This window comes from Falco cherrug, chromosome 4 (genome assembly GCF_023634085.1).
Source record: "Falco cherrug isolate bFalChe1 chromosome 4, bFalChe1.pri, whole genome shotgun sequence".
NCBI classification, from domain to species: Eukaryota; Metazoa; Chordata; class Aves; order Falconiformes; family Falconidae; genus Falco; species Falco cherrug.
In genome coordinates this window covers 16,392,215-16,419,470 of record NC_073700.1, presented here as the reverse complement: position 1 = coordinate 16,419,470, position 27,256 = coordinate 16,392,215, and the positions used below count along the sequence as shown (strand labels likewise).

The following is a 27,256-nucleotide window of genomic DNA, read 5'->3' as shown; positions in this document are numbered from 1 at the left end:
GAATTTCATGGTTTGTTATGAACTACTAAAACCAACACAAACACAGAAAGCCCGTTGTAATCTCAGCATATCATTCAAGGAAGCAATTTATTCCTAAGTATGAACAAATGTCAAGCCATGATAACAAATTGTTATTACTAATTAAAACAAAGGGAAGAATAGCAAACAGCTCTTGTCATTTGTGTGCAGTGCCAGGCTGTCTCAGGGGTGCTGGAGCTCCATCCAGCCACAGCCGGTGGGACAGCCAGGCTGCAAACCTTGCCAGAGCCTCAAACACGCTGACCCCCTCCGTGCACGCCAGGCAGCCAGGAAAACACCCAGGCTTAAGTCAAGATAACACTTTTCATAATTTTATTGGTTCAATTATTGGTTGTTTTTTTTTAAATTTAGAGTCAAGGTTAGCTAGATTGTAGAAGTCTTGTCATGGGTAGAGTCTGGGGTGGACGCGTGCCAGTCCATCACCTTGCTCTAGCTGGTTTTATATCATCCAGGTCTACTTCATGCTCTCAGGTACGGAATAAAAACCTATTTTGGCACCTTTCTTCCTAGTGAGCAGTTAGGAGGTGAGGAGCCAGGTGTTCCTGACCATGACCACTCTCCCTGTGTTTGTAAATACACTGGGAAATTTAAGACTCGAAAGGCATCACGAAAGCCCATTTCCATTCATGACCCAGCAGCGTGTGTGATTTCCTCCCAGACGTGTTACCGAGCATCAGCTGGATCCAAAAATGTGCTGGATTTACCGTCTCCCTGTGTATTTACACCAATTTGCAAGCAAGCAGCAAATAGGTCTTTTCTCTTAGTTGGCAAAGAGCGGACAGCCATGTCTCTCCTGGGCAGGAGCAGAAACATGGCCATCTGAAAGCATCGGTGGTTCCTGAGGAGTTTGGATGCAGGTTTGTGCAGCCCTGGGACCTGCCTGCGGTGCCTGGCTTGGAGCACCAAAACCCTGCTGGCAGCCAGAGAAGATGTGCACGGTCCGTTTTTTACCTCTAGGGAGGTAAAAACCAGACCTGTGTTGCTTGACCAGGACTCTGGGCTGGCTCAAGACTTGCCTCTGAGCACGGAGACAGTGGAGCACCGTGCCCTGGTCCTGGGGGATGCACAGCTTTTTGCTGGGGGGACCAGGTTCTGCATGGATAGTGCAGAGGGGAGCTCAGTGAGCAAAGGCAAGAAATCCTCAGGGCATAACTACTGACCCGAAACACCCTGTTAGACAGGTTTGAAGCCAAGAAATAAAATAAAAATCATCTAACATGACAGCAGCCCTGACAGTGTCAGGCAGCGAGAAGGGCGGCAGCGAGGGAGTCCTGAGCTGCTGCCAAGGCACACGTTAATGCAGACTTGCAGGGTTAGTTGGTTATCCTGAAAATACATCTTCTATTTTGTGTAAATGGAAAATTAATTTGTTGCTGATCAAAGGTTTAGATCTTTGGAAAACATACCACCAGATAAGCTGAAGATTTATGCGTTTCCTTTGTAACATATTTTCAGTGAATGTTTTATTGTTCATGGAAAGGCCCCAAGAAAAATATGTCATTAAAAAAAATAACTGTGTTGAGTTTATTTAGCTTAAATTACAATACAGTGCTTTAATGAGGCTTTTGTAGACATCATTAAAGGACACTATTAAAAAGTCTTCAGATTAGAATACTATCAGGCTAGCAAAGGGGAGAAAACCACATGAGCATCTAGATTGTTGTTCACATTCAGTTACAGATTTGATTTCAACGTACAAAAGTGAAAGACATAGTACTGCTGAGTTAAAGCCGGAGGCTATGAAAAGCCTTATTGTTGTTAAGCTCTCTAAAGCTTCTTGTGTTAAGGTGATTTTTTGGAAAAAAAGAAAAAAAAAAAAAAGAGAGAGAGAGAAAGAGATAGTGATGGATTGAAATGCTATCTGCAGCGTGCTCCGTGTGTTGCACTGGAACGTGTGGTGTCAGTCTGCGAGCCGGGGGTGTGTGGTGGGTGAGGGTCCTTTTGGGGTTCCTTGTGCTGGGGGGACGGGGTGCAGGGCAGCGATGCTCGGGTGGGAGCACCAGCACAGTGTGCTGGGTCCTCCCACGGTGCCACCCCTGCGTTCGCATGGCTCAGCGCTGGCCGAGGACATGGGTGGCACAGGGTGTGCTCACAGCTGCAGCCTCACTACCTGACTCTGCCTGCGCACCGGAGGATGCCAGCGAGGGTCAGGCCTGTCTTGCTGAGTGAATTGGTAGAAAATACAGAAAATTGTGTCTAAAATCATCTGCAGTGCATATGGGCTGTACCTCCCCTTCTCTGTCAGCTGCTGCTGGGCTCAAGGGTGTTTAAAAACTAAATTCCTGCTTGCAGACCGACAGCACAGATCCTTATCCGTGGCTGTGCCGAAAATGAGTGGAACGCAGCAGCAGTGACAGCAGGAGGAGGGGTCTGGCTTGCGCAGCAGCCGCGTGAAAGTACAAATGGCAGCCCCGAGGAAAAGCGGAGGAGCCCAAGTTTTTGGGATTAAAGATTGGCATCTGATGTTGGTCTCTCTGTCCCTCCCTCCATCCCGTTTTTCTTTGAGATAAGATATCCCTGCTTCTGGCATTGAGAGATACGGGGAGGGTCTGATGCCTTGCTTAAAAAGAATAAGAAGAAAAAGAACTAAAAAAGAGAACTTAACTTCATTTAAAGTCATGACCTGTATTTCATGACTCGAGCTCTCCAAGAAGCCTTCCCCATACCTTGGGCTTATCCCTTTGTGTGCCCCAGGAGGAGTGGAGCCAGACCCCACCATGTAGGGTCTCCCCTCCTCCCTGTTCACTGCTAACAGCTTTTTGCAATCACCTTGCCTTTCCCTTCTGGTCTTTGCAAAGCCATGCCCTCCCCAGCCTCTCACTCTGCTGTGTATTGCTGCCCCATCACCAGGGGAGCACTGCTCCAGCTGTCCCCAGCCCTGGGGCCGCAGGACACATCCCATCCTGGCACCGGGGCGGGAGGGCTGGCTCAGCCTGTGGAGATTGCTCTGCAAAGTACAGGGGCAAGTGTGGGATGGAAGGGGGAAAAGCCATGTTAAGTGCCCATTTCTGCATTTCTGTGGCTAGAAAGAGTAATGTGAAAGTAATCTGTTACTGTGCCAATTGCTGTGAGCCAGGGTGTGCTCAGTGATGGCAGGGGGACCTGCCATCCCAGCAAGCCCAGACAGGCTGGTGGTGCACATGGTGGCAGTCAGCCTTCACCCCACAGGCAGCATTTCAGGGTGGCAGAGGCTGGAGCCTCTGTGACATCCCGTAGTGGCAGCACTGTGCTCTGCCCTGGCACACGGCAGCAGAGGATGCTCACTAAATAATTCAGAAGGGCAACTCGATCTGACATTCATCAGGTTAGTAGCCTGGTGACCTGGAGGGCACTAGTCTGCTGTCGCTGCCTGTGGCTGTGCCGTGTAGCTCGTTGTCATCAGGAGAGCCGGCAGTGTCACGTGGAGGAGCCCTATTGACTGACAGCTGATCGATACACCAAGGGGATAAAATACAGCGTTTATGAAACATGGGCTCTTACAACGATTTGTTAAATGAGCCGTAGGTATGAGTTTGTGCAAATGGCAGAAAGCTTAAAGTTTATCTTTAAAACCAGCAGCAAAGAGCAGAAAGTGGCTATGTTTACAAGCAGAGTTATCCATCTCACACCTCTGCACCTAAGCGGGGGCTTCCTGCTCTTGATCTTTATTTCTGCAGCTAAGGTTTTACTTCTGGTCATTTGCTTATTGCTGGCAGTTGTCAGCATCCAGCCTTGTAATGGTGCAAGTCCTTCACATGACCTTTGATAATGTGCTCCACCGGCTTGGTATTCTCCTTGCTGCTTAATGAAACACCCGTTTCACCTGCATAATATGCAGAATCTGTCAAGAAATCTTGCGTGCCTTCTGGAGTTACTCCAACACATGACCTTTTCACAAGCCTCGCAGTAGGTAATGGTAATATGGAGCAGTTGCCAGTGAACTGGCAGCTTTCAAAGCAGGAAGGATCATTTCCACTTTCCTAAGACACTTGTGTGTCCAAATGTGGCAGCTTCTAATCTTACTTCTTGTCTCAGAAGAGGCTGTTTGTTGGATGTTGTGGCTATTCAGGTTTGCGAGGACTGGAATAAGTCTGTGAGGAGCAGTGATGATTATACATGCTGTTTGGATACACAAGCACTTCTGCTCATAGCTAGTCATGCAGCTGAGATGTTGTAAGTGTTGGTCTTACTGACCTTTTACATCTTTTCACGATTCTCACTCCCATTTTATCTTTGTGGATTAACTTGTACTTAAAAGTTTGCAATTTCTGATGTGATCCCTTTCTTGCGGGTGGTCCGGTTGGCCAAGACAGCCAAGCAGAACTCACCTTTGCTGTAGGATGCTTGGTTGCACGGGGATGACACCACCATCCACCCTGTGGTGGGATCATACCAGGCTGGTGCCGGGTTATCAAAGCTGCTGTGGATGGAGTTACACAGAGCACGTCATACAAGAAGTGGGGTTGGACACCTGGGCTTGTGCCCTGCCAACCTTACCCCTGAGCAAGGGGCCAGCTGGTGGTCCTGCCCAAGTGGCACTTGGAGCACTAACAGACACTTTGCTCCCAAGTGTTTATAGCTGAAGGGCCTTTGCTCCTTGAAAATTCATGCAGATAAAGTCAGGCATTTTACTCATGGGTTTGACGAAAATAAGCACCTACAGGACCCACCGTACGGAGCAGGACATATTCTTTGTGCCGGTTGCAGCCCCTAGTCACTGCTGCCTGCTTTTAGCAACACATTTCCAGGGAAGATCATTACAGTAAACACAGGTAATTTCTGCTTTACAGCATTTCTGTCAACAGTATCATTTTATAACCAGGCTTCTTTATTTGCTTTTGTCCTGTTCAGGTTTGTCTCATTTTCTTTGCATTGTAATTAACATGTTCTCATTTCAAGAAGAAAAATACATCATCTCTGGGCTGTGGCACGTTAACCATAGAGAGGTGAGCTGGAAGGGGCAAAATGTGCCAGTTTAGGAAGCTGAAGGGTCAGGGGAATTTTTTTTCATAGAAGTTTTGTTGCTCTGTGTAGTTGGAGGAGTTGCCCAGCAGAAGTGGAGGTGATGCTGCTCCTTCTTCCATGAAAGGAAGGTCTGACCCGGCTAGATAGGGTAACAGGGTCTGCGCTCAGCTCTTGGACTTGCAGCTGCAGATTGGATTAAAATTAGGGGGGGGGGGGAGAGAAAAAAAAAATTAAGAAATAATTAAAAAAGGAACTGTAAGTGCTCAAATGTTTTATCAACAACCCTGAATATTTTCTTTCTTCTGAAGCTGTCTGAGCCAGAAGAGATCTCTGCAGGTTCTCGCTCCATCCCACCTGGCCAGGGGAAGCTGGGGGGCCTTCAAGGGGGAGCTGGGCTGGTTTGTCCCAGCTGAAGGTCCCCCTTGAGATTTTGAGTGTAATTCCATATAATGAAACCTAATTTATGAGCCTTAATAATAATAATTCAAGGCATTTGAGACTGCAGAAAGACTCACAGCTGTAGTTTTTGCATCCTTCTGTGTTCTGTAAACATAGCTAATGTTGCCAAAATCAAGGGCTCTGAAATCCGGATTCAGGCCCCAAAAGTCAGGAGCGTGCTACAAAAGCAGTATATTGGGCATGTTTTATTTGCTTTCTGTATTTTTCCAAGTCCACAAAAACTAGGTTTTTTGATTTCACTCACTTTTCGCAAATGCAGGAGCTAAGAAGTATGCTCTCCTCCTGTTGACTTGCATTAGAGATTTGTGATCACCTAATTCCCAAGCAATGGGCTTTAGGACCAGCAGAAGAGATTTGGCAGCAAAGCTCCTTCTCTGCATTTTCTTTTCTTTTCCAGAGGGAGGAGAACACGGGGGAAGGAGGTGGTGGTATCCCTGTTGGGGTGCTGTATTCCTGGGGCTCACAGTACTCACCTGAGATACACATAAAATGTGCGAGTCGTGCCTCTCTTGGGGCTGTATGAAAGAAAATGTATTAAAATATGTGGTAACCAAAATGCCACGCTCATAACTTGTATTTCCCAGAATATTTAGCCCTGCTGGTGCACAAACATGCTACGTCTAAAACCCAGTGGGGAATCGTAGCAAATGACTGCAGAAAATAATTAAGAGGGCATTGAAAGCCAGGAGAAAAACGATACGTCGCTGAGAGCCAGCGGATCATTGCTTTAATAGCCTGCGTACCTAAGAAGCAGTGCCTTAAGTTTGACAGCGAGTTGAGATTCGGTCAGCATCTAATAAGATGATAGTTGTGGAAGGATAATTAGTGTCTTCACACCATTCAATTTGGGCTGCTGGTGTGGAGCCAACTCTTTGAAACGCGCACATGCGAGCCAGCGAGAAGGATTTATTATGATTATTTTTTATTTTTTTTCCCCCTAAGCAGCCTAGAGGATTTATTGATTTCTAAGAGCGGGCTGATTTCCTTGTAAATAAACGGGAGGGTGGCCGGCCGCGGTCCGGATGCGGTGACTTTGGCTTGCTGACATCATTGCTCATTAGCATGCAGGAGAGGAGCGCAATGCAACAGCAGAGCCCCGCGTCGCTCCCGCACCAGCAATTATTCTCCACGGGCTGCATCTCTCCTCGTTAATGCCTTGTGCTCGGAGAGCAAATTGGACATCCTCTTGCCACCTCGAAGGGTCATTTAGCGAAAGGCGGGCTGGAGGGGGGAGCTGCTGGATTCATTTGGATTGGGAGCAGAGAGGGGGGCACCCTCCAGAGCTGGATTGCAGAGCGAGGCAATTTAAGCCAAAGCTTAAGGCGCGGGGCAGGAATGGCATGTTTTTCCACGGCAGGTTTCCTTCGGAGCCGTGCCGCGGTCGGTGCGTGCCTCCTCTGAAAGGCTCCGACAAAAGCCCGTCTGGCGGCAGCCCCTGGCTGCGTGCGGCGGGGCGGTGGGCTGCGCCGGGGGAGTGTGGGATGCTTTATGGCACTGCGGTGCTTGGGCTGGTCCTGGGAGCAGCCCACCAGCCAAAAGGCGACCGGCGTAACTAGGACGGCTCAGCATCCCGCTGGATTTTTCCCTCCTGCACTGTCACCGTCAGTGGGAACAGGTAAGAAACTGTCTTTTGCCAGCAACTTCAAAGTTGTCATGCATTCTTAGGACGGATAGAAAGTAGAAGAGAGGGAGGAGGAGAAGGAATAAGCAGCATTCTGTGGATGCATGTAGCTGCGTGCTAACTTTGCTCAACGTGCCGTTGGTGGAGATCTGTGAGGGGGCTGCACATATTTTCCCAGCCTTTGCTGTTCTCGTTGTTTATGGATGTAAAAGGTTAATGGTTAAATTGCATTTCTGCAGCTGCAGGAAGTCAGGGAGAAACGCTGATGCCACCGTAATGGATTTTTCATTTTAGAAATAATCAGGAAGGCTCAACTGGCTCTAAACAGCCATGAGTATTAAAAAAATCCTCATCTCACCATGCTAATTTTATTGCTTTGATAAATGCAGCTTCTGGAAGCCTGGGTTCTCTGGGTATTTTCTGAGCAGACTGTGTGCAGGCTGGTGTTCTGGATGAGGACATCACTGCTCAGATGTTTATTGTGGTGATTTTGCATTCCTGAGGAAAGAGAGTTTTAAAGTAATAATCTTCCTGCATCCTTCTGTTTCATGCCAGAATGCCTAACTATAAACCAACCTGGAACTGCAACCTGGGGGTTATGTTTTTCGGTGCAATCTTTTCAAGTCAAATTTCCTTTATTCCTTGAAGGAACATTTTAAGCAGATGTGACACAGACATGACCTGTGACCGTAGAAAGATTTTAATCCAGTTACTCTTTGTTTTGTAGCCATGATTCCTTGGCAGTGCTAAACACTGATTGAATCTTTTCGAGCTGTTGAGGATTAGCGCTGGACAGAATAATGCCAAAATAATTATTCGCACCAGATGCAGTGTCATCCTTTCAGTTTTAGCTCTCTTATCGTGTAACTTATCTGACTTATTTTTATTCGGCAATTATTTCACCTACTGTGGGAGCACTTACATGTCTCGCGTCACCGCGTTGTATTTATAAGGGTGACAGCTTGAGCCTTTGATAAAGATTTGTAAAGTAAAACTATCTGCAGCTAACAAGATTATATTTTGCTTCGTATTTTAAGCTTCTCCCATTGCATGTTTTCTACCGGCTTAACAAAATGACCCAGCCTTGGACACTTGCTGTTGCCAGACTTGCTCAGGCTCAGCCGGCACATACACAGATCAGCCTGGCGGTGATTGCTTTCACAAGTGGGTCGGTATTGCCTGTCTCAGGGGACGTTGTCTAAGCCTTAACTTTGGAAATAATTAGAATTTTCAACTGAGCTCATCCTGCTTCTGAGCATTCTGCCCGTTGGCCAGGTTTTTTCCTTTAGGATGTATGGCCTGGGAGATGCTGGAATTGCAGCGTGTTTACTGCTTCCTGTGGGTTCTGCTTGTCATGCTGCAAATGTGGGCTGGTGAAGTCCATTAAAATAGCACTTACATCCCCGGGGCAGATCGCTGGGAACCCGCTTAGCTTAGCCCGTCTGTCATGAGACCGACCAGGGCTGGAGAGATGGGCAGCAAGCCTGGAACAGCACCACGGGAGAGAGGGGCAGGAAGATAAATGCTGCCTGTGGAGAGACCAGGGTTATGCAAACTTGAGAAGACAGTGAGGTCCCACATGCTGAACAGAGACAGGCTTCTTCATGGAGACTGGTCCTGGATCCAGAGGGAGAGCCCCAGTCTTGCTAGAACCCCAGGCTTGGAGGCAATTTTCTTCCTTCAGTTAAGGAGCAGAAAGAACCCCCCTGGGCTACAGCTCTGCATCTTGTTAGGCTGAAAAGCCACCAAATGGTATAATAAAAATCTGACAAGATAACCCGTGGCGTAGGACAGGGGCTTTGCAGCACAGGCGCACGCTGGCTCCGGGGTGGGGAGCCCTGCTGAGCTCAGCCCAGGGGCAGAGTTTGGCAAAGGTCCCATTGCTGCCTCCCCTGCTCCATCCCCACCAGCTCTTGGGGCCTTGGGCTTGGGGCTGTCCTGCCAGAGGGGACACCAAGCCCCTCTCCAATGCCCACAGCTTCTGGGTCTGCCCATCCTGTGGCTCCCTCTGCCTTCCGGAATCGTGAGATTGGCTTCAGTGTTGTTTGCCCACCAGCTCTGGTGTTGTTATTGCTGTTACTGAGCCTGTTCTTCTCTTCCACTTGGAAAATAGTGCTTTGCATTTCTTCTTGGTGACCGGGGAAAAATACGTGGTTGTAATTGTTTCTGTAGGCTAAGAGGTGGGCCTTTAAGGGGGGTAAAAGAGCCAACCCAACATAAATATGCTGAGACGAGTGGTCAGCCTGTGAGCTGGCAGGCTGTCTCCATCACCTTGGATGTGACAGAGCAGCCTGTTGGACACCTTTTCTCCTGGTCGCATGGCTGGGCAACAGGCTGGGGCTCACGGCACCTGATTTTTCCTCTTCCCCCTTGCTCGATCTGCAGCTTACATGGGTATAGCACTTTGCCTACCTCTGCCTAACCTCTATTACAAAAAAAAAAAAAAAAAAGTAATTGCGTCTTCTGCAAAATATCTTGAGAGCTCCAAACACAGAGTTCCTCTGAGAACTGTTGAGTTATTAATATCCCGTAATTTAACCATCTCATTTTTATGCATCAGAGTTTTCATGGTCTGTGTCAGGGGTTGCAGCTCACGGGAGCAGTCTGACAGTGTGGTTCAGGTCAGGAGGCTGTTTAAACACCCTGGGGCTCTTACCCAGCTCACAAGGAGAAATGGAAACCAGCTGGGGACCTGTGGTCACTGCAGAGTGCTAGGGTGCACCTGGGCTTCCCAAAATAACCTGTGGTGCACCCCAGCTCCCCCAGTGTGATTTAGCCACAGGCTGGAAAGGTTGGTCGTGTTTGAATTCATCCTGGGGCATTGCTGAGAGGTCTGGCCACGGTTTTGGGCTGTGGTCCTGGTTCCTTGTTTGCCTGAGAGGGCAGCAAGACAGCCCAGGTGAGGAATTTGGGGATTTGTATGTTGTGTCATGTTTTGTCCTAATTTCTTGGTCCCATCTGGGAGGAGCACAGCCTTCTGCACTGATGGCTGTCTGCTACGTGGTGCCTTAGACCATGGACAGCAGATCTGGAAGCACCCTGGGGGCTGCCCAGGGCTGTGCTGCTGGGAAGCAGTGGTTTGGGGACAGGGCAGTGGGGACCCACAGGCAGATGTTCCACCCGCTTCTCAAATTGACGGTCCTGATTCACCATGAAGGCAGACCAACTGGAAAATCCTTAGAGACTGCCTTTGCTCGTATTTGGCTGCAGCTGGCAATACTGGGGATAGTTCTTTTTTTTCTTCTTCTTCTTAATTAAGCAAGAATAACTTTTGCAATGGTAAAGGATTTTTACAGAGTCTTAAAAATAAAATTAGTCTCCAGCCTGAGACTGAGCATGGACAACTTTAGCCAGAAAGGAGAATTTTTCCAGGAGCAGAAACAGGGTTTGTAATAAAAGCTTCAACGCCACCCTGGATACCTTCGCAACTGCTGCTCTTGGCACTGCGGAGGTCAGAGGGGATTAAAAATAAAGCAACACTGAAAATCTGACTTGCCTTGAGCAAATCAAGCAGGTAGAGAAGGGAAGATGGATGGGGAAGATGGAGAAGAGTCTGGCTTGCAGCTCTTCCATGCTCTGTGTTCCCTCACCCACTGCAGACCTTTCTGGAGATGCACAGCTGCACGTGCTCCCCTGTGGCCACTGAGATCTGGGGGAGTTGCATCAGTCGGAGTAGTTTGGTTGCTGGATGATTTATCATTTCCTTGGTTTTCTGGCGTTACTCTGCTACCTGCTCTGTTGCTACCACCTGATGTTGATCTTTTAAGCCAACTGTTCCTACAGTATCTTGGGTGAAGTGAGCACTGCCCTCCCTTGGCTGTCTTTGCCAGCCATCAAGGGCACCTTGTCCTCAGACTTTGAATTGCTGCTATTGTACATGCCTGTGTCTAATTCACCTCCGTTAGCCTCCTGCACCCCGGCTGGGCTGATAAAAGCTTTCACTAAGCTTCCTTTTCAACCCAGGTAGCATGAAGTCTTTGCAGTTCATTGCCACTGATAGTTTTTTTTTCCAGCTGAAGTGACTGGAAGAGCTGTGAAGTCACAGAAATGTTTTGTCCAGAGGGATGCTGCTTTGTCGCTGAGGGCCATGGGGCCATGGGCAGCAGCTGTCTGGGGCTACCAGGAGCGGTTGGTTCAAAATACAGTGTTAAAGTTGGAGAAGGAGGCTGAGCTTCGGCTCCAGCTGTCTGTTTTGAGCACAGAAGCCTGGGGCTCCTCTGATGAAGCTGATATTCAGAGATTCGGTGGGGAAGCCACGGCTGGGTGCTGCCTGTGGGTGCTCCCGTGCCTCAGCTTCCCCATCTATGAAACAGGAGAGCAGCGCCCAGAGTGGGGAAGAGCTGCTGGGCTCTCTCTATGGCAGTGAGAGACTGTTAATTTTTCAGTGTAGATGAATGTTTATCCTGCCTGTGGGGTCTGGAGAAATGGGTCTGTGTAGCTGGAGCTCGCTCAGGGTGGAAAGATGCCTCATTAGCTGTCAAATGAGGGGATGAGATAACAGTCAGGGATATTAAGACACCCTTGTTAAGAGACTCCAGGGTCATATGAGCTGCCCCAAATCCACAGCCTGTCCCGTTTCCAAGAAATCTTGTGAGTTACTGACTGATGACTGACCTAAAAGCCTCGTTGCAATCAGAATGATGGCACGATGCTGAGAAAAAATCAGGCTGCCTTATACGTCTTAAGCCAAGCAGGAAGGGAATTGCCCCTTTGCGTTTACACTCCCCGTCTGAGCTGAGCAGACAGTTGCTTTTTGAGGGATTCCAAATCTTGCATGTTAATGTGTGCACAAATGTATGCAAATCCTTTATTACGGAGCGCAGCAGAGGCATCGCATGGCCTGGCATGGGCCGTGGCATTCCTTCTCGCATTGTCTGGCGATGGAGCTGCTCCCTGATACAGCCCAGTTATTTCCATCTCGGAAGAAACAAGTGAGAAGCAGAGATAAGCAGCGCCAGGGGGTGATAAGGGCTGGTTGTCAAGTTCCTTCTTTGTCCGAGAGGAATTTTAACATTTCTGCCATGATTTTAAACTCTGCCTTTATTCTTCCTGTTGCCAGGAGGGGTTGGACTCTTGCGCTGCCCTTTCTTAAGATGCGGGCAGTGCCCAGCCTGGGCAGGCTTTGCTTTGGTGGTGGTTGCTGCACCCGGTCCCGCGTGCCCACCCGGCCACACCAGCAGCCGCGGCTGGAAGAGCAGAGCAGAAGCAGCCAGGAGCTTCTGCCGCAGGCAGGGATCTGCTGCCCTCACCACCCCAGGGGAGTCCGGTCCTGCCTGTGCCACCCCAGACCCCCACACAGGCAGGCTGCGTGCTGGGAGCAGCCAGCCTGGCCGGCTCCTTTGCTGGAGCTACAGACCATTTGCAAAGACCCACTTTACCTTGGCTTCAGGCTGACCCCCGTCCCTCTTCCCTGGCTTTTTAGCTCTGCTTGTGCTTTTCCAGGTTGCAGTTATTGCTGTTTTTTCACAGCAGGAAGACCTCGTCTCTCTTCAGAAGGCTGGGGCCACGCTCGCGGCTGTCTTTAGAGCCTCTCGCACAGCACTTGGGCTCTCAGCGTGGTTTAACTCGTCGGTGCCACTGCTATGATGAAAGGGCTGTGGGGTGCTCCAGCAATGGCAGAGGCTGTGCTTTGCTAACCGCAGCGTACAACAAGAGACTGCCTTGGCCCAGAGACCTCACGGGTCAGTTTGGCTCCTGTCGAGCTGTACGTAGGCGGACCTGGAAGCGTGCATCTGCATCCCGAGCAAGAGGGAGACTCAGGAGCCAGGTTCTCTGCTTGGTGTGTTGGGCCCTGTTTCCTTCAGATTCCCCTTGTGTGCCTCCTTTCACCCAAACAGAAGAGCTCTGGTGTGGCATGGTGGCTCTGGTTTGCACTGTCTCCCTGCACTGGTGGATGGGTGGGGATGTTACTGGGGGTGGGGGTTAGAGCCTCCTCTGAGGAGATGACTGGCCACCATGCCAAGAGCACCGTGGAAAAGCAGCCGTTGCAAAATGAAATACATCCATCTTGTAACTTCATCACATGGAGCACTGGCCTTGAGTAGAACAAATTTTTCAATCTGTTTCTGAGCCGTTGTTGCTTCGTACCATGTGAAGTCAATTCAAGGCAGGCTCACTTCCAGCTAAATCTGACACCAGGAAATGTTCTTTTTCTCCCCATCTGCTTCCCGCCGTCCTGGCCCCGCTGCAGGGCAGCTCCGTGCACAGCTCCGTGCGCAGCTCCGTGCCGAGCAGCCCTACTGGGTGCTCCCCAGCCCGTGCCTCCCGCAGCAGCACAGCTGCTGGCCAGCTCGGGCCCTTCTTTCCTCCCAGTCCACAGCTACAGCTGCGTAACAGCTCCTTTATTTACCCTCTGTGCCCGAAGCTGGTCATGCTGTCAGTATTCCTTGCTTCGTTGGGAAACACAACATCACTGGATTTCTCCTCGCCAGCCCTCAGCTTCCAGAGTCATGTGATGCTCCAGGGTGTCCCCAGCCTTTAGCCCAGGCACGGAAATATCTCCAACCCTGTGTCCTCCCCAGTGCTGGAGACCTCTCTTAATCAGCAGGGCAGGTGCTTCCCTGAGATGAGCCTGTGGATCCTCCTCTGGGACGAGAGCAAGATAGAAGGGCTCAGGAATGAAGACAGGATTTCCAGAGAGTTGGCTTTAGTTTCTTCTTGCTTAAAAACAAAACTTGCCTGCACTCCTCTCAAGTTGTGTGGGGCTCCTTGGCAGCGCAGGCAGCAGAGCTAATAGAATCATTCAAATTGGAAAAGACCTTTAAGATGATTGAGTCCAACTGTTAACCGAGCACTGCCAACTCCACCACCAAACCATGTCCCTAGGTGCCACACCTACATGGCTTTTAAACACCTCCAGGGATGGTGACTCAACCGCTTCCCTGGACAGTGTGTTCCAGTGCTTGACAGACCTTTCGGTGAAGAAATTTTTCCTGATATCCAATCTAAACCTCCCCTGGTGCAACTTGAGTTCATTTCATCTTGTCCTATTGCTTCTTACTTGGGAGAAGAGACTGACCCACCTCGCTACAGCCTCCTTTCAGGCAGTTGCAGAGAGTGATAAGGTCCCCCCTGAGCCTCCTTTTCTCCAGGCTGAACACCCCTAGCTCGCTCAGCCGCTCCTCATGAGACTTGTGCTCCAGACCCTTCACCAGCTTCGTTGTCCCTCTTTGGACATTCCCCAGCATCTCGATCTCCCTCCTGAATACAACATCCAAGGTGAAGCCTCACCAGTGACAAGTACAGGGGGACGATCACTGCCCTGATCCTGCTGGCCACGCTGGTTCGGATACAAGCCAGGATGCTGTTGGCCACCTGGGCACACTGCTGGCTCATGTTCAGCTGCTGTCAATCAGTACCCCCAGGTCCTTTCCCACCAGGCACCTTCCCAGCCTCTTCCCCAAGCCTGCAGCGCTGCATGGGGTTGTTGTGACCCAAGTGCAGGACCCAGCACTCAGCCTTGTTGAACCTCATACAACTGGCCTTGGCCCATCAGTCCAGCTTGTCCAGATCCCTCTGCAGAGCCTCCTGCCCTCAGGCAGCGCAGCGCTGCTGCCCAGCTCGGTGTCATCTGCAAACGTGCACTTGATACCCTCATCCAGATCATTGATAAAGCGATTAAACAGGACTGGCCTCAGTACAGAGCCCTGGGGAACACCACTTGGGATCGGCTGCCAGCTGGATGTAACTCCACTCACCACCACTCATGGGGCTTGGCCATCCAGCCAGTTTTTTATCCAGCACAGAGTACACGCTTCCAAGCCACGAGCAGCCAGTTTCTCTGGGAGAAGGCTGTGAGAAACAGCATCAAAGGTTTTACCAGTATCTAGGTAGGCAATATCCATAGCCCTTCCCTCTTCCACTAAGCAGGTCACCTTGTCATAGAAGGAGATCAAGTTAATCAAGCAGAATCTGCCTTTCATAAACACACACTGACTGGGCCTGGTCACCTGGCTGTCCTGTACGTGCCGTGTGATGGCACTCAAGATGATCTGCTCCATACCTTCCCCAGCGCTGAGGTCAGACTGACAGGTCTGTAGTTCCCCAGATCCTCCTTCTGGCCCTTCTTGTAGGTGTCTGTTGCACTTTCTGACCTCCCGTCAACTGGGACCTCCCCAGTTAGCCAGGACTGCTGATAAATGATTGAAAGTGTCTTGGTGAGCACTTCCACCAGCTCCCTCAGCATCCTTGGGTGGGTCCCATCCAGCCCCATAGACTTGTGGGTATCTAAGTGGAACAGCAGCGCAGGTCACTGACCGTTTCCCCTTGTATTATGGGGGCATCATTCTGCTCCCCATCCCTGTCTCCCAGCTCAGGGGGCTGGGTACTCAGCCTTTTCCTCACCCTTTGTCACGATGTTTCCCCCTCAGATACAACAAAGGATGGAGATTCTTCTTAGCCCTCCTTTTGTTGCTAATGTGTTTATAGAAACATCTTTTATGGCAGTAGCCAGATTAATTTCTAGTTGGGCTTTGACCCTTCTGGTTTTGTCCCTGCATAACCTCATGACATTTCTTGTAGCCCTCCAGAGCTGCCTGGCCCTTCTTCCAAAGGTCATGAACTCTCCTTTTTTTCCTGAGTTCAAGCCAAAGCTCTCTGTTCAGCCAGACTGGTGGTCTATCCCACTGGCTTGTCTTTCCACATTTCCACAATGGCAACTATGTCATAGTTCTCTTGCTGTACAACGGTTTCCAGCTCCTCTTGTTTGTTGCTTATGATGCGTGCATTGAGGTAGATGCACTCCAGTTGGGCTGTTGATCCCCCCCACCTTTTGGGGGACAGAAGCCCTAATTCCTACATGACCATTCTCAGGCACTTCCATGATTTCTAACGTATCACTAACCCTTGCACCTTTGCTGCTGCATGGATCTCCATCCCCTACCTCCACTGAGACAGCAGACCAGAGGACCTTCAGTAGCACACTGTCCCTCAAGCAGTGGCATGCCACCCCCAGGTGGCTCTAGCAAGCCTGGTTTTATCCCTTTTCCCTTTCACATCTAGTTTAAAGCTCTTTCAGTGAGCCCTGCTAACTGCTGTGCAAAGATCTTTTCTGCCCCCAAGTCATTGTTGATGAGGCTTTGGTGGTGGTTAGGTGAGGCTTGTGTCTGGCCAGAGCCAAGCCTAATGGGTTTCCCTTTGCAGGACATGCCACTCCACCTGAGCTGTGGCATCCTTTATATGGCAAGGTATGTGGCACCCCGATGTGCTGAGCATCTCCAGGCTCCACCACTCTTCCCACGTTAATGAGTAACAAACCTCATCAGCTGAGCGGGCTGTTGGCCATGGCCTGCTCCTCTCCAACACCCACCAGCTCTCTGCCGCAGCACCGGCGTCCATGGCACGTTGGTGCTCTGGTCATCATGCGTGCCGTCGAGCACTGGCACATGCATTGTCTCACTTAGTGCCACTCTGCTTTGAGTGTGGTGGGGGGATACTGCTTTTTCAATTTCATCTCACATTTGAAATGTACATTATCATATTAAGTTTTTACTACAGGGAATTATTTTTAATTATAGCGAGCTGGAAGATGATAAAATAAAGTTGAGTAAGTGAGACCTATGTGAAGAAGTCATGGAAACTATTATCATAGAAGTGGAAAGACACTCCCAGGACACTGAGTATTGTTCCCATGAAACAACATAGCCTAATGTAAAGAAAATAATTGTAATTAAAGCTGTTAATCTTCTGCTTTTAATGAGAGGAAGGGAAGAGAACTGAATACCTCAGGGGCAAGATCTTAAAGTTCATACAGTTTGTCCTGGGAGGTGACAGAAACCCCATGACTGGAGATGCTCAGTTTTTAATGGTGCAAAGTTTTTACAGAGCCTGTTGTCCTGGCCTGGGGACATTGCTGAGTAGACAGGCCACCTGTCTCCTTTTCCTCCTTTGCTTTTCTGACCAGGAGAAGCCACTTGCTGGCAGTACCCACTTGCCTGGGATGGGGCAGGAGTGCAGGGTGGGGATAAATCAGCTTCCTGAGCTGGTCCTCGCACTCCTGGCTGTACGTGGTGTGAACTGTGGGATGGCGGTTGTTTGGATTGACTTCTGGGTTCTAATTGATCATACATCTCACCTATTAACTCTTCAGCATTGTTATTTAAAGTCCTTATGATGACATGATTTATCTAATTTATTAAAAGCCAGGACCTCTGATGCTCTCTTGCTGTATTGCATCTCCCGGAGGGGATGCGTTTGGTGCGGGGAGGAGGGCAGAAACGTGCGGGTTGGCTTTTTCCCCATCACAATGCCTGTGCTCCCAGCATTGCTGCTATCTGAGCATGGACCACTGGGTTTGTCTCCCTTTGTAGCTTGTGATTGTTACCCTGAAAATTAAAATTTGACCAAGAAGTCCTAAACTCCGTTAGAATGGCTATCTCCAACACCGAGTGGGGGGCTCTGGAGCTATTAAGTATTCTTAGCATCTCGTTGCATGTTGAGCTGCTTGTAATCATATCATGAAGTGAGATGGAAACGGCAAAGAAACTAGCGGTTTTGCTGAGGCAGAGCGCCCTTCCACGGTAGCTGATTAATTAAAGTATTCACATGAAATTCTGCCTTGATTATTTTTTAAGGTAACAGCCAGAGGCAATACTGAGACTCTCCGACTGGACGCAAACCAGACGCTGGGGTGCGTGGGGGTTGCTGTGTGGTTTAGATCTGATGAAAGGCAGGAAATGGGAAAATCTGGCAAATCTCCCTGGCTTGACTTAACGGAGCCTCTTGACTTTTGCTGGAGTGCAATTCTTGTGCTGTAATGGACAAATGGAAATTCAGACTCAAATCTGGATCTGAGCGCTGGTATGCTTAGCTGGCTTGTACACAGTGGTGAAAAAGAAGGAAAGTGAATTTCTGTGCTTTACCTTATAGCAGAGAAACCTGCAATGGCAACGGCAACTATTCCCTTGCTTTTTGTGTGGTACCTTATTTCTGAGATGTCCCCCTTCTGCTGCCCAAGTGAAGCCGTATCTCGTTCCTCAGAAATCAGTGGCATTTCATTAGCACAAATTAATTCAGAATCCTGTGTGGTTAATTTTAAATACATACCATTGACCCATATTTGGAAGAACATTGCATTTTCAGAAAAAGAAGCCACTTTACCAGCATTCTCTTTAACCTTTTTTATGGGGCTGGGGGATGTTTTCAGCCAGGTTAGTCCTTCGCTGTTACCCCTGGTGAAGGGTTGCGATGTCCTAGCAGCCCTGCGGATAAATGCTCAGGTTCAAGCACATGGAGAAAATCTCCCACAGACCACCGGCTGCAGGAACAGACGCTTAAAAGAAGTGATAAGAAGTGATGTTTGCAGTGAATTAAGCTAACGGCTGTTAAATTGCAACCTGTGGGCTGTTTTTTTCAGTTCTTGTGCTTTCCCTGCCCCTGTCTGTGTCTTGGGCAGCATGCGAGCTGGTGTGCCGCTGAGCTGCAGTGTGTGCCGTCAAGCTGGATAGTTAAGATACTGTTGTAGTGTGACTGTGGTTTTTGTAGCCTCCCTTAATTTAATTTAGCTTTATATGTTCAGACTATAATCAATTTTTATGCTACTTTAATAAGCAAATCTATGCTATCAGCATGTGAAAGGGACTTGTCATTCACAGTTTTCAAGTCAATCCACCATTTTCTATATTAGCCAAGTACTCAGCTGTCCTAAATTCAGTAACTGCTCGGCAATTACCGGCTGGCACGCCGATCTGCACCAGGCGGGTGTGTGGCCCTTGCCTGTGCTGGCCCCTGGAAATACTCCATGCAGTGCAGTAAAGGGACGAGCAATTACATATCCCCAAACATCGGGCAGTCTGACTCAGCTTGAGTGCCAAGTGTTGTTACAGCAAATATGGACTTTCATTTCGTCCTTGTAAGAGAGGCAAATCCTGTGTTAGAAAATGCCTGTGCATAAAAAAGGTTGAGTTTAGTATCTGCAGGCCAGCAACTGGCAGGAATTGCTTTGCTTTCTTATTTAAAGTGCAACTCACCGGGGCATCTGCTCTTTTTCCTCTCTGCTCCCCTTGCAGGAAGATTTGCCTTCACTGTAAGTGCTCCCAGGAAGAGCACATCGTAACAGTTATGCCTCTGGAGATGGAGAAGACCGTCACGAAGCTCATGTTTGACTTCCAGAGGAATTCAACTTCTGACGATGACTCGGGCTGTGCCTTGGAGGAGTACGCATGGGTCCCCCCCGGCCTGAAGCCTGAGCAGGTAAGGACAACACCACCGAGTGACCTGAAATAAATTGTTTTAATATACTTTTTTGAAATAGTTGCCCTGATTTTTCTTCTAGGGGTGTGAGTGCTTGTTGCATGTGGCTGTTTCTGGGTGCACTATAGAGCCAGGTCTGGTCTGAACGCACAATTGAAACAAAACAGAGATGCGATCCTTGCAGAACTTGTGGTTTTCTGTGTCTGGAGATGTGATTGGTAATTGAGGGAGGGAAACAAAATACTTCCAGGATGGGATTTGTTGTGATGGTGCAAGGGAACAGATGCAGACGTGCCTACTGCTGTTTCATGGGGAAAAAAAGTGATGGGACTCCAGCAGGACTCATGTCCTGCCCTCCTGGAGCACTCTGCTCTGCAGTAAGCCTGGGGCAGGCAGGCAAAGCTGGTAGATTACTCTGAAAAATGGGCCACAGTCGTTGGGGCTGGGTTTTTTAAGCATGATGTTTGTGCCTTACCAGGAGGAATGGCTCAAATGAAGTTCAAGCCTCTGGGTACAGGAACTGAACGGGATGGATTAGACCTCAGCATGCTGTCTGTGTGGAGTGTGCATTGATTTCTGCTCCTTGCAGTTTACGTGATTCATTTGGGTTTTATGCTGATCTTTTACATGTTCGACTCAGAACTTAATTCACAGTGGAGATTGCAAAATGAGCTTAGCCCTGATAATTGCTATGGCAATCATTTTAAACTGTGTAAGGAGGCTGGGAGAGGGTGGAAAGCTTTCATTCTCAGTGTTTTAGTTGCTGTCCTTAAATATTGTGTTTTCCTGAGCTTTTATTCACGTGGGCTTAGGCATTTCCTGAAATATTTTGGCACCACCCGTAGGCTGTAAATATTATCTGTCTGATTAGAGAAAATCCAGTTGTTTGGTGGTGGTGTTTGGGTTTTTTTTCTTCTTGTCTTTACAAACCTTGCTTAGTGCTTGCTTGAAACTCCGTAGCACTGTGTGTTTCGTTTGGTGCCATCCAGTTGTGCAAATCAGGCAGTGGTCTTGTTTTCTGTCACCTTCCTTCTGTCAGAGGCTGCCTTGGTGCCTCCCAGGAGGTACAAGACATGGTGTATGGAGAGGTACAGACGGTCCTGAGGTAGCTTTGTGGTTCCTTCATGCTGTGGGGACATGAACCAGTTGGGTTTTGGGAGTCCAGTTGGAGGACCATGGCCAAGCTGATGCCACCTGCTCTCAGCACCATCTTCTGTCCAGGCGCATTGGTAGCTTCTGGAGCCTGAGGTACCCCATGCCCCTGTAGCTCTGAGTGGAAATACAGGTATTTAGTGACAGGTGGCACATGACCAGTTAGACGTGGTTTCTGGTGAGTACAGCATGGCCTGGACAGCAATTGAAACCCACTTCCAGCATGGTGGTGACATATTCCAGAAGACCTGGATGCTTCTTTGATCCTTCAGGTGCTTTTTAAGAAATAGCGTGCCATCAGGGAGTTTAGAGTGTAAGGAGAAAGTTAAAGTCCGTTAGCTCTAGCAGCAGGTACTGACATCTCATGCATTACCCAGGTTAATGTACTTTTAGGTTCTTCTGGCATCTGTTTCTTGCCACGGTGCCCCCGATACAAACACCCGCTTTCTAATCACACCCCTCTGTCAGCGTTGCTGGGCCTTTTAGCAGATTTGCCACTTCAGACCTGCCTCTGATCACCATGGAGATGAGGAGCAGCGTAAGCAGCCACAGACAGGCACTGAAATCCTTCCAGCGTAGCTCACCCGCCAGCCCTTTGGGGACCTGCCCCGTCAGATGAGCCACTAAGGAGACAAAAGCAAGGTGTGACTTCTCTGGGCTGTGAAAGAGCCACAGTGCAGGGCTGGGGCTTGTCTCTGGGTGAAGAGCAGCACCCTGAATTTCTCCGGGAGTTACCAGTGCCCGCGGGGCAGGAGGGTGCCGTTTGCTTCCCATGGGGGTAGGGGGTCCCTCTGCAGCAACTTGCTGGAGCCGTGCAAGGCTGCAGACAGACTTGTGGCTTTCTGGTCGATGAGTCGGGTGTGCGTGCGTGATGTGCAGCCTCTGAAAGGCTCATGTCTGCTGCGGAGCAGCTGGTGGGCTCCGCTCCGGCTGAGGACACTGCTGTCAGGCTGGGCTGGAAATACAGATTTGCAAGCAGTGAATTTTTCTCTGCCTTCTGCTGTTTCACTGTCATATTTCTTTGACATGAAACAGATGAAACGAAACAACTTTTTTCTGCAATATTCTACTTTATTAAAATCTCTACGCAGCATACGAGCTGGGGAGGTAAGTGGTCCCCTGAAAGACTAATGCAATTTTTTTATTATACTTGGACGACAGCCTTCCTACCTCGCTATTCTTGGGAGACAGTGCTCACGTCTCACTCAACGCAGCAATTTACAGGATTTCAGGCGGCTGAGGTTGGCCAACAAACATGACATCGGTTCTTGGCAGTTTCCACAGGTCATTGCAGAATTTGGAGAGTCCCTTCAATCCGTAGCTTGAATTATTAAGTATAATCTAGAGGGGAATCAACTCAAACCTACAAGGTCTCACTGGATTCCTGGATGCTAATGCAGGCATCAGCTGATCTGTGGTACGTGTCAACCATGTGAAAATCGTGTTGGTTACTTAACACCCACTATTGAAGAGAAAAAAAGCGTTGGCCTGGTGTTCACAGCTAACGATCCAGACATTGCATTGAAGAGTGGAGCTGAAAGTTATCCCGTATATTATGGCTCATCAGCGTACAGGAGTACAAAGTGCTTTACGCAACAGCCATAAATATTATATATTTCTAAATACGTTTATAACACAGGGATGAAGGTAGTAATATAAAAAAATGTTATAATACCACTGCATAAGGTGTGGTAAAAATCCATCTGGAAAGCTGGCTAAAAATTATGACATCTCTGCTCAAGAAAGAAGGTTATAAACTGGAAGGAGACTGGAAATGTTATTTCGTTGAAGAGGCTAGAAGAGCTTGGTTTGTTCAGCCTCACAAATCGAAGGGTTGTGATCATTCCCTATGCATTAGATGAGGAAGAGCAGTTATTCAAGCTCCAGCTTTGGCACAAGAACACAGTTATAAACTGGCTCCAAATGCATTCAGGCAGGAAATTGGAAGAGGTTTCAAACCATCAGAGGTGTAAGGCTCAGCGGCAACCTGCCAACAGGGAGAGCGACGGGTAAAAACCCAAGGCTGAGCTCCATAAATTACAACGTGATTAGAAAACATGGTTTCTTGCAATAGCCGTCACCTACGCAGGATGGCCAAGAGGCTCCTGTGGGCTCTGATCCTGCTTGGATTGGACTTGAATGAGAAGTTGTCTTATGGCAGAAGAGGGACTTCTCTTCTGTAAGGTACGGATGCAGATGGGAATGGGAGAGGTGGCTGTATGGGAGGCGAGACAGAAGCTTGGGATATGGGCTTGGAGAATTTTTTATTTTTTTTTCCTGCTGCTGTTCGATGGTCCGATAAAAAAGTAAGTGTGAAAGTCCTGAAATGGGCAGGCACCAACAGAGACGTGTCCTCAGCAAAGCAAAATCCCAGACTGGGTCTGGCTGCAAAAACGGGGGAAGGCAATTTTGGGAGCCAGTTTGTCTGCTGGGGCTGGCAGTCCGACAGCTGATCCTCCTTGCACTGACATAAGTTTGAGGGCAGATGCTTAAAAATAAGTTCTTTTATGATGTGTTTTTCACATTTTTAGGCAAGGCATGTGTAAATACATGTGAATGTTCAGTCTTGGAATTCCTTGGGCCTGTGGTTTGGAGAAATCCAAAGGGGTTATAACATGCCAGCTTGGATTTCTGAATACAAGGGATTTTTGAGTATTTCTGTCTTTATTGTGTCTCAATAATAGGAGCAGCTGGTTATGGGCACAGATTTCCAGTTAAACAAAAGATGGAGCTCTACTTCAGCTGCGGTGCGGCTTTCTGTATGGCTCCAGCATGCCAACATTCAAGACCCTTGTATGTGCCGCAAGAACTTAATTCCCTCTTGCTGTCTGCAAAGTTGCTTTGATTGAGTCCCTTAAAAAGTTATTAAAATCTCATCTGAGCTATAGTTAGTACCATGAAGGTTCAGGGGACCATTTTTCTTCTAAGGTAGCCATTAGAGCTTGGACCCCAAGAGCTTTGCAGTGTAGTGTGAAACTTGTAGCTGTCACGGGGAATTTACACAGGGGCTAACGTACGTGTTGATTCCTGTTCTGGATCTTTTGCAAGACCTATAGCAAGGGCCCGAGTTATAAAACCTGCAAGCTTCAACAGTTGCTGTTCAGGTCACAAAGTGAGGAAAGGAGAGCAGAGATGAGCCTACACTGAACATGCATTTACACCTTACCTAAAGATACCCATTTTCACCACCTCGGTGTGGTAGAAAGTCCATTATCAGGGCAAAGTTGTCTCTGGGGGATGTGTGCCTCATTTGTGCCTATGTGTCACGGTCAAGTGCATTTTACTTTCTCGTCCTTTCTCAGCCCTGTAAGTTCAGCAAACTCTTTCGCTCCTCCAGAGACTAAAGTCTTGCATGCAGCAAGGAAGGAACAAGAGAGACCAAAGCAACCCTGTGCCCCAAGCCTGTGCAGTAACGGGAAGCAGATAAGCTAATTTACAGCCAGGTAGAGGAAGGGCAGAAGCCCCATGATGAGCTCTACCTTCCTTGGTAGATCCTGATCCTGAGAGCAGAGCCCAGCGCTGGGGAGGCTGAGGGTGCTGAAGAGGAGCTGCAACTCACATACACCAGCTAGAAGCTGCGGCTGCCTCTCGCTCTGCCCCCTTGCACACATGCATGCTGTAGTATTTTACCCCAAAGCTGCATTTCAGCACATTTTTAAAAGCTCTCCGGTTTCACTTTGAGGTAGCGCTAAGTCCATCACCTCCCCAGTGAACTCTTTGGGTATCTAAATAGCCTGGCAGTTAGCGGCTCTTATTTCAAGGTTGGAACAGTCTAAATCCAGCCTCCAGGCATCGAACCGTGCCCAATGCTTCCCAGCTGGATGGAGTAGCAATCCCGCACACAAAATGCTTTTTTCTGTGTGCGATGCCAGTGCTGTGTGACTTAGGGGCGGCTGGGACAGGTTCAGAGATCCTGGAGCTGTTCCCTCTGCCCTGGAGCAGAGCGGATGGAGGAGGTGTGAGTGCATGCTGTGCTGCAAAAAAAAAAAGCCGTAGCAAAACCATGCGTCTGGGCTTTTGCTCCGTGTCCGTATCCTGGGGTGTTTGCCTGATCGTGGTGAGCTGATGGAAGCTGTTAAAATTATTTAATCCTTGAACAATTTTACTATCAGGCAGGGAATTGGCTTCCTTTGGTGGGCCGTGGAAACAAACCCACTCACCTGACATGGTTTGCTCCGTTCTTAAATTTGAAGTGGGTGGTGGTCAGCGGAGGGGAGAGGCAGGGAAGGGCAGGGAGTGCAAAAGAAAGCAGAAGAACCCTGGACTACACAATATAAACTTGTCCTGGAGCTTTATTCCAGCAAACAATTACAGCTCTCCTTGTTGCGGTGTTACTCTAGTGTGCTACCCTGTGCCTTATAAATACAGGAGCATTTTAAGTGGCATGCCCAGGGGAATTATCAGCTACGATCAATGCAGCAGATTATTATAATTGCTGGTGCTCCAGAGGACTCCGAGTGGTGCAAGAGCAGCTTTGCTAGTCAGTACCTTGCAACACAAAGACCACTCTCAGCTGCTTTTGAAAGCACCGTTTCTGGCTCCTTTTAATACCAAATTTGATTTCTGCTTAAAAAAGAAGAATCGTGGCATGCGCTTTCACAAATCTGAAACTTGTGGATGTACAGCCTTCATTCAAATGTTCTCCTTTGATGCCAGCAGGAAGCAATGTTTCCGCGAGATCTCTTACAGACCAAGAACGGCTCCAAAGGCTTGGCAGGGATGGATGTCGTTCTCAACTGGTGAGCAGCGACACTCAAACGCCTCGGCTGCTGTTAGCCGTGGGAGAGCAGCACACAGAGAGCTGCAGAGTGTGCCAGAACAAATAGCATTTAGGAAGATGATTTTTCCTTTGTTCCCTGCCTTTGTCCCTGCGACTTGGGAGCGGGTTTCCGAGAGCAAACCCAGCATTGCGGGGCGCCGGACCGCCCGGCGCCAGGGATTGCATCTGCCTCCCACCGCCGTGGGCCGGCATGCAGGCGCATTCATGGGTCTGGGGGTGATAACGGTCTTCTCCTAGCCAGGGCTGCAGAGTCTCGGGGTCGGGGGGGGACCCCAACTCCCTCCCAGGGTGCGTGCCTGGCTGCATCCCAGCGCTCAGTGGATCCAGCCAGCGGTTCCCTCTCCTCTCTGTTTCGGAGCATCTGGCCATGCTGCAAGGATTGTTTTGCTTCAAGAAATAAATAAGTGCTTTGTATCCTAATGGCCACAGAAAAGGAGGATGTGCCAGACTCAGGCCAAAGCACACTGAACCCATTTTCCAGTTTCACACGTGCTATCATCTGTGGAGCTTGTGTGTGAGCCTCTGTGTACAAGCACTTGCAACATTTTGCAGGGTGTTGAGAGGGTTATTTGCGTGTGGCTCATTGGGATTTTTTTCCCCTTTGACTTTCCAACGAAGGCCAACAGGAATGAGAGAAATACCAAAGACACCAGATTTGTTTCTCTGTCAATTCTAAGTGCAGAAGATCACTGAATGCCTGACGTGCCATTAAAAAGCCAGCACTGGGGAGGAGCAGGCAAGCCGTGGGACCAGCCCTGCTTGCCCAGGCCAGCACGGGCTTGTCAGGGCGACTGGCCGCCTTCCTCCTGCTGCAGCCAAAGCTCAGGGGGGCTGGCACACAGCGAGCCAGGGGACAGGACCATCAGTGGGCACACACGCACACGCATCGGCAGACACTACCCTGCACATCCTTGTGTACCTGTGCCGCTGTGGTACATCCCCAGGTGGTGTGGTGTGGGCTGCCAGGGCTGTGGGACCCCTGGCATGGTCCCAGGGGAAATGACGCTGTCCTGGGCACTGGGGGACACTGGAGAATGCTAGCGTGCCTGGATTTGGAACCGACTCCGCTACATGTGATGATTTACTGTGCGTACCTGAGCAGTGGCTGACCCACCAAGGTCCCCTTTTTGGGGACATCTGTGTTTGGGCGCTCTGCTGCACACAGAGCAGCACATGCTGCCCTCACAGGGCTCTATGCAAAAGCCTTGCAGCTGGTTTTGCTGTTTGGTTTCATGAAAGCCAGGTGGGATTGCCCAGCTGGATGTGCCAGAGCTGTCATGGCCAAGCAAGTCGGCACCCATCAGGTGAGCCACGCCAGGACACCGCGAACTCTTTGCAGTCCATCCCAGCAGTACAGTCATCCCAAACAGCCCGGTTTGGTGGGTGCTTTTAGTAGGGGTGTTGTACTTGGGCGAGTACAACCGAGTGCTACTTCCCAACAGCAATTACTTTGTAGAGAAAGGTGGTGTTTCCCCTCCACCTCGTTTAATTCATTGATCAAAGAGATCCTTCATCAATGGCTTAAATTCACAGGTTGTTTGCAAACTTTTTCTTCTAGGAGAGGGTTTAAGACTGCTTGCAAATATGCTCAGATGGGTTTTTTTGCCTTTGGTCACCCGTGGGACTGCCAGGAGAAGGTGCAGTCCTGCCTTTATTTAGCAGGGCCAGGGTAGGTTTGTAAACTGTCAAAGTTAAACTAGAAACACACCCCAAACCTAGGAAGACTGCAGAACACAAAGGCATTTGTAAACTAATGTAATTACTTTCCTCAGTGCCTTTGAATAAAGTTGGCTCCACTTTAAAGGCATTTTCCTACCCTCCTTTTACATTACGTTCTTTCCTTTCTCCTGGTTTCTTTCTTTTTTAATTTCTATCTTCCCCACCCACCCCCCCCTTGCACACACACACCCCCTTTTAGCTCTAAGCAGCTGTTAATTTCCAAAATGTCTACCGTTTTTTGTTAGCAAAACTTGGCGTTTGGATGTTTTCCTTTTGAAGGTGAGAATAACACCCTGGGAAGATGGATATCTGCTGTGCCGGGTTCTCCCAGCGCAGAGCCTGTCCGAGCACCT

The 27,256-nt window shown here is 49.1% G+C and overlaps 1 protein-coding gene across 2 annotated transcripts in view; it reads left to right on the top strand.

Moving 5' to 3' along the window:
* PRICKLE2 (prickle planar cell polarity protein 2) overlaps positions 1–27,256 on the top strand; it is a 109,069-nt gene that overhangs the window by 58,645 nt on the left and 23,168 nt on the right. Inside the window, exons 1-2 of one of the 2 annotated variants that reach the window (XM_005432559.3) lie at positions 6,515–7,057; positions 19,069–19,252. In XM_005432559.3, coding sequence (XP_005432616.1) covers positions 19,121–19,252 — 132 coding nt within the window. In that variant the 5' untranslated portion in view covers positions 6,515–7,057; positions 19,069–19,120. Of the gene's footprint in view, positions 1–6,514; positions 7,058–19,068; positions 19,253–27,256 lie in introns of those variants that run through there. The other variant, XM_055709715.1, reaches the window with a different exon arrangement.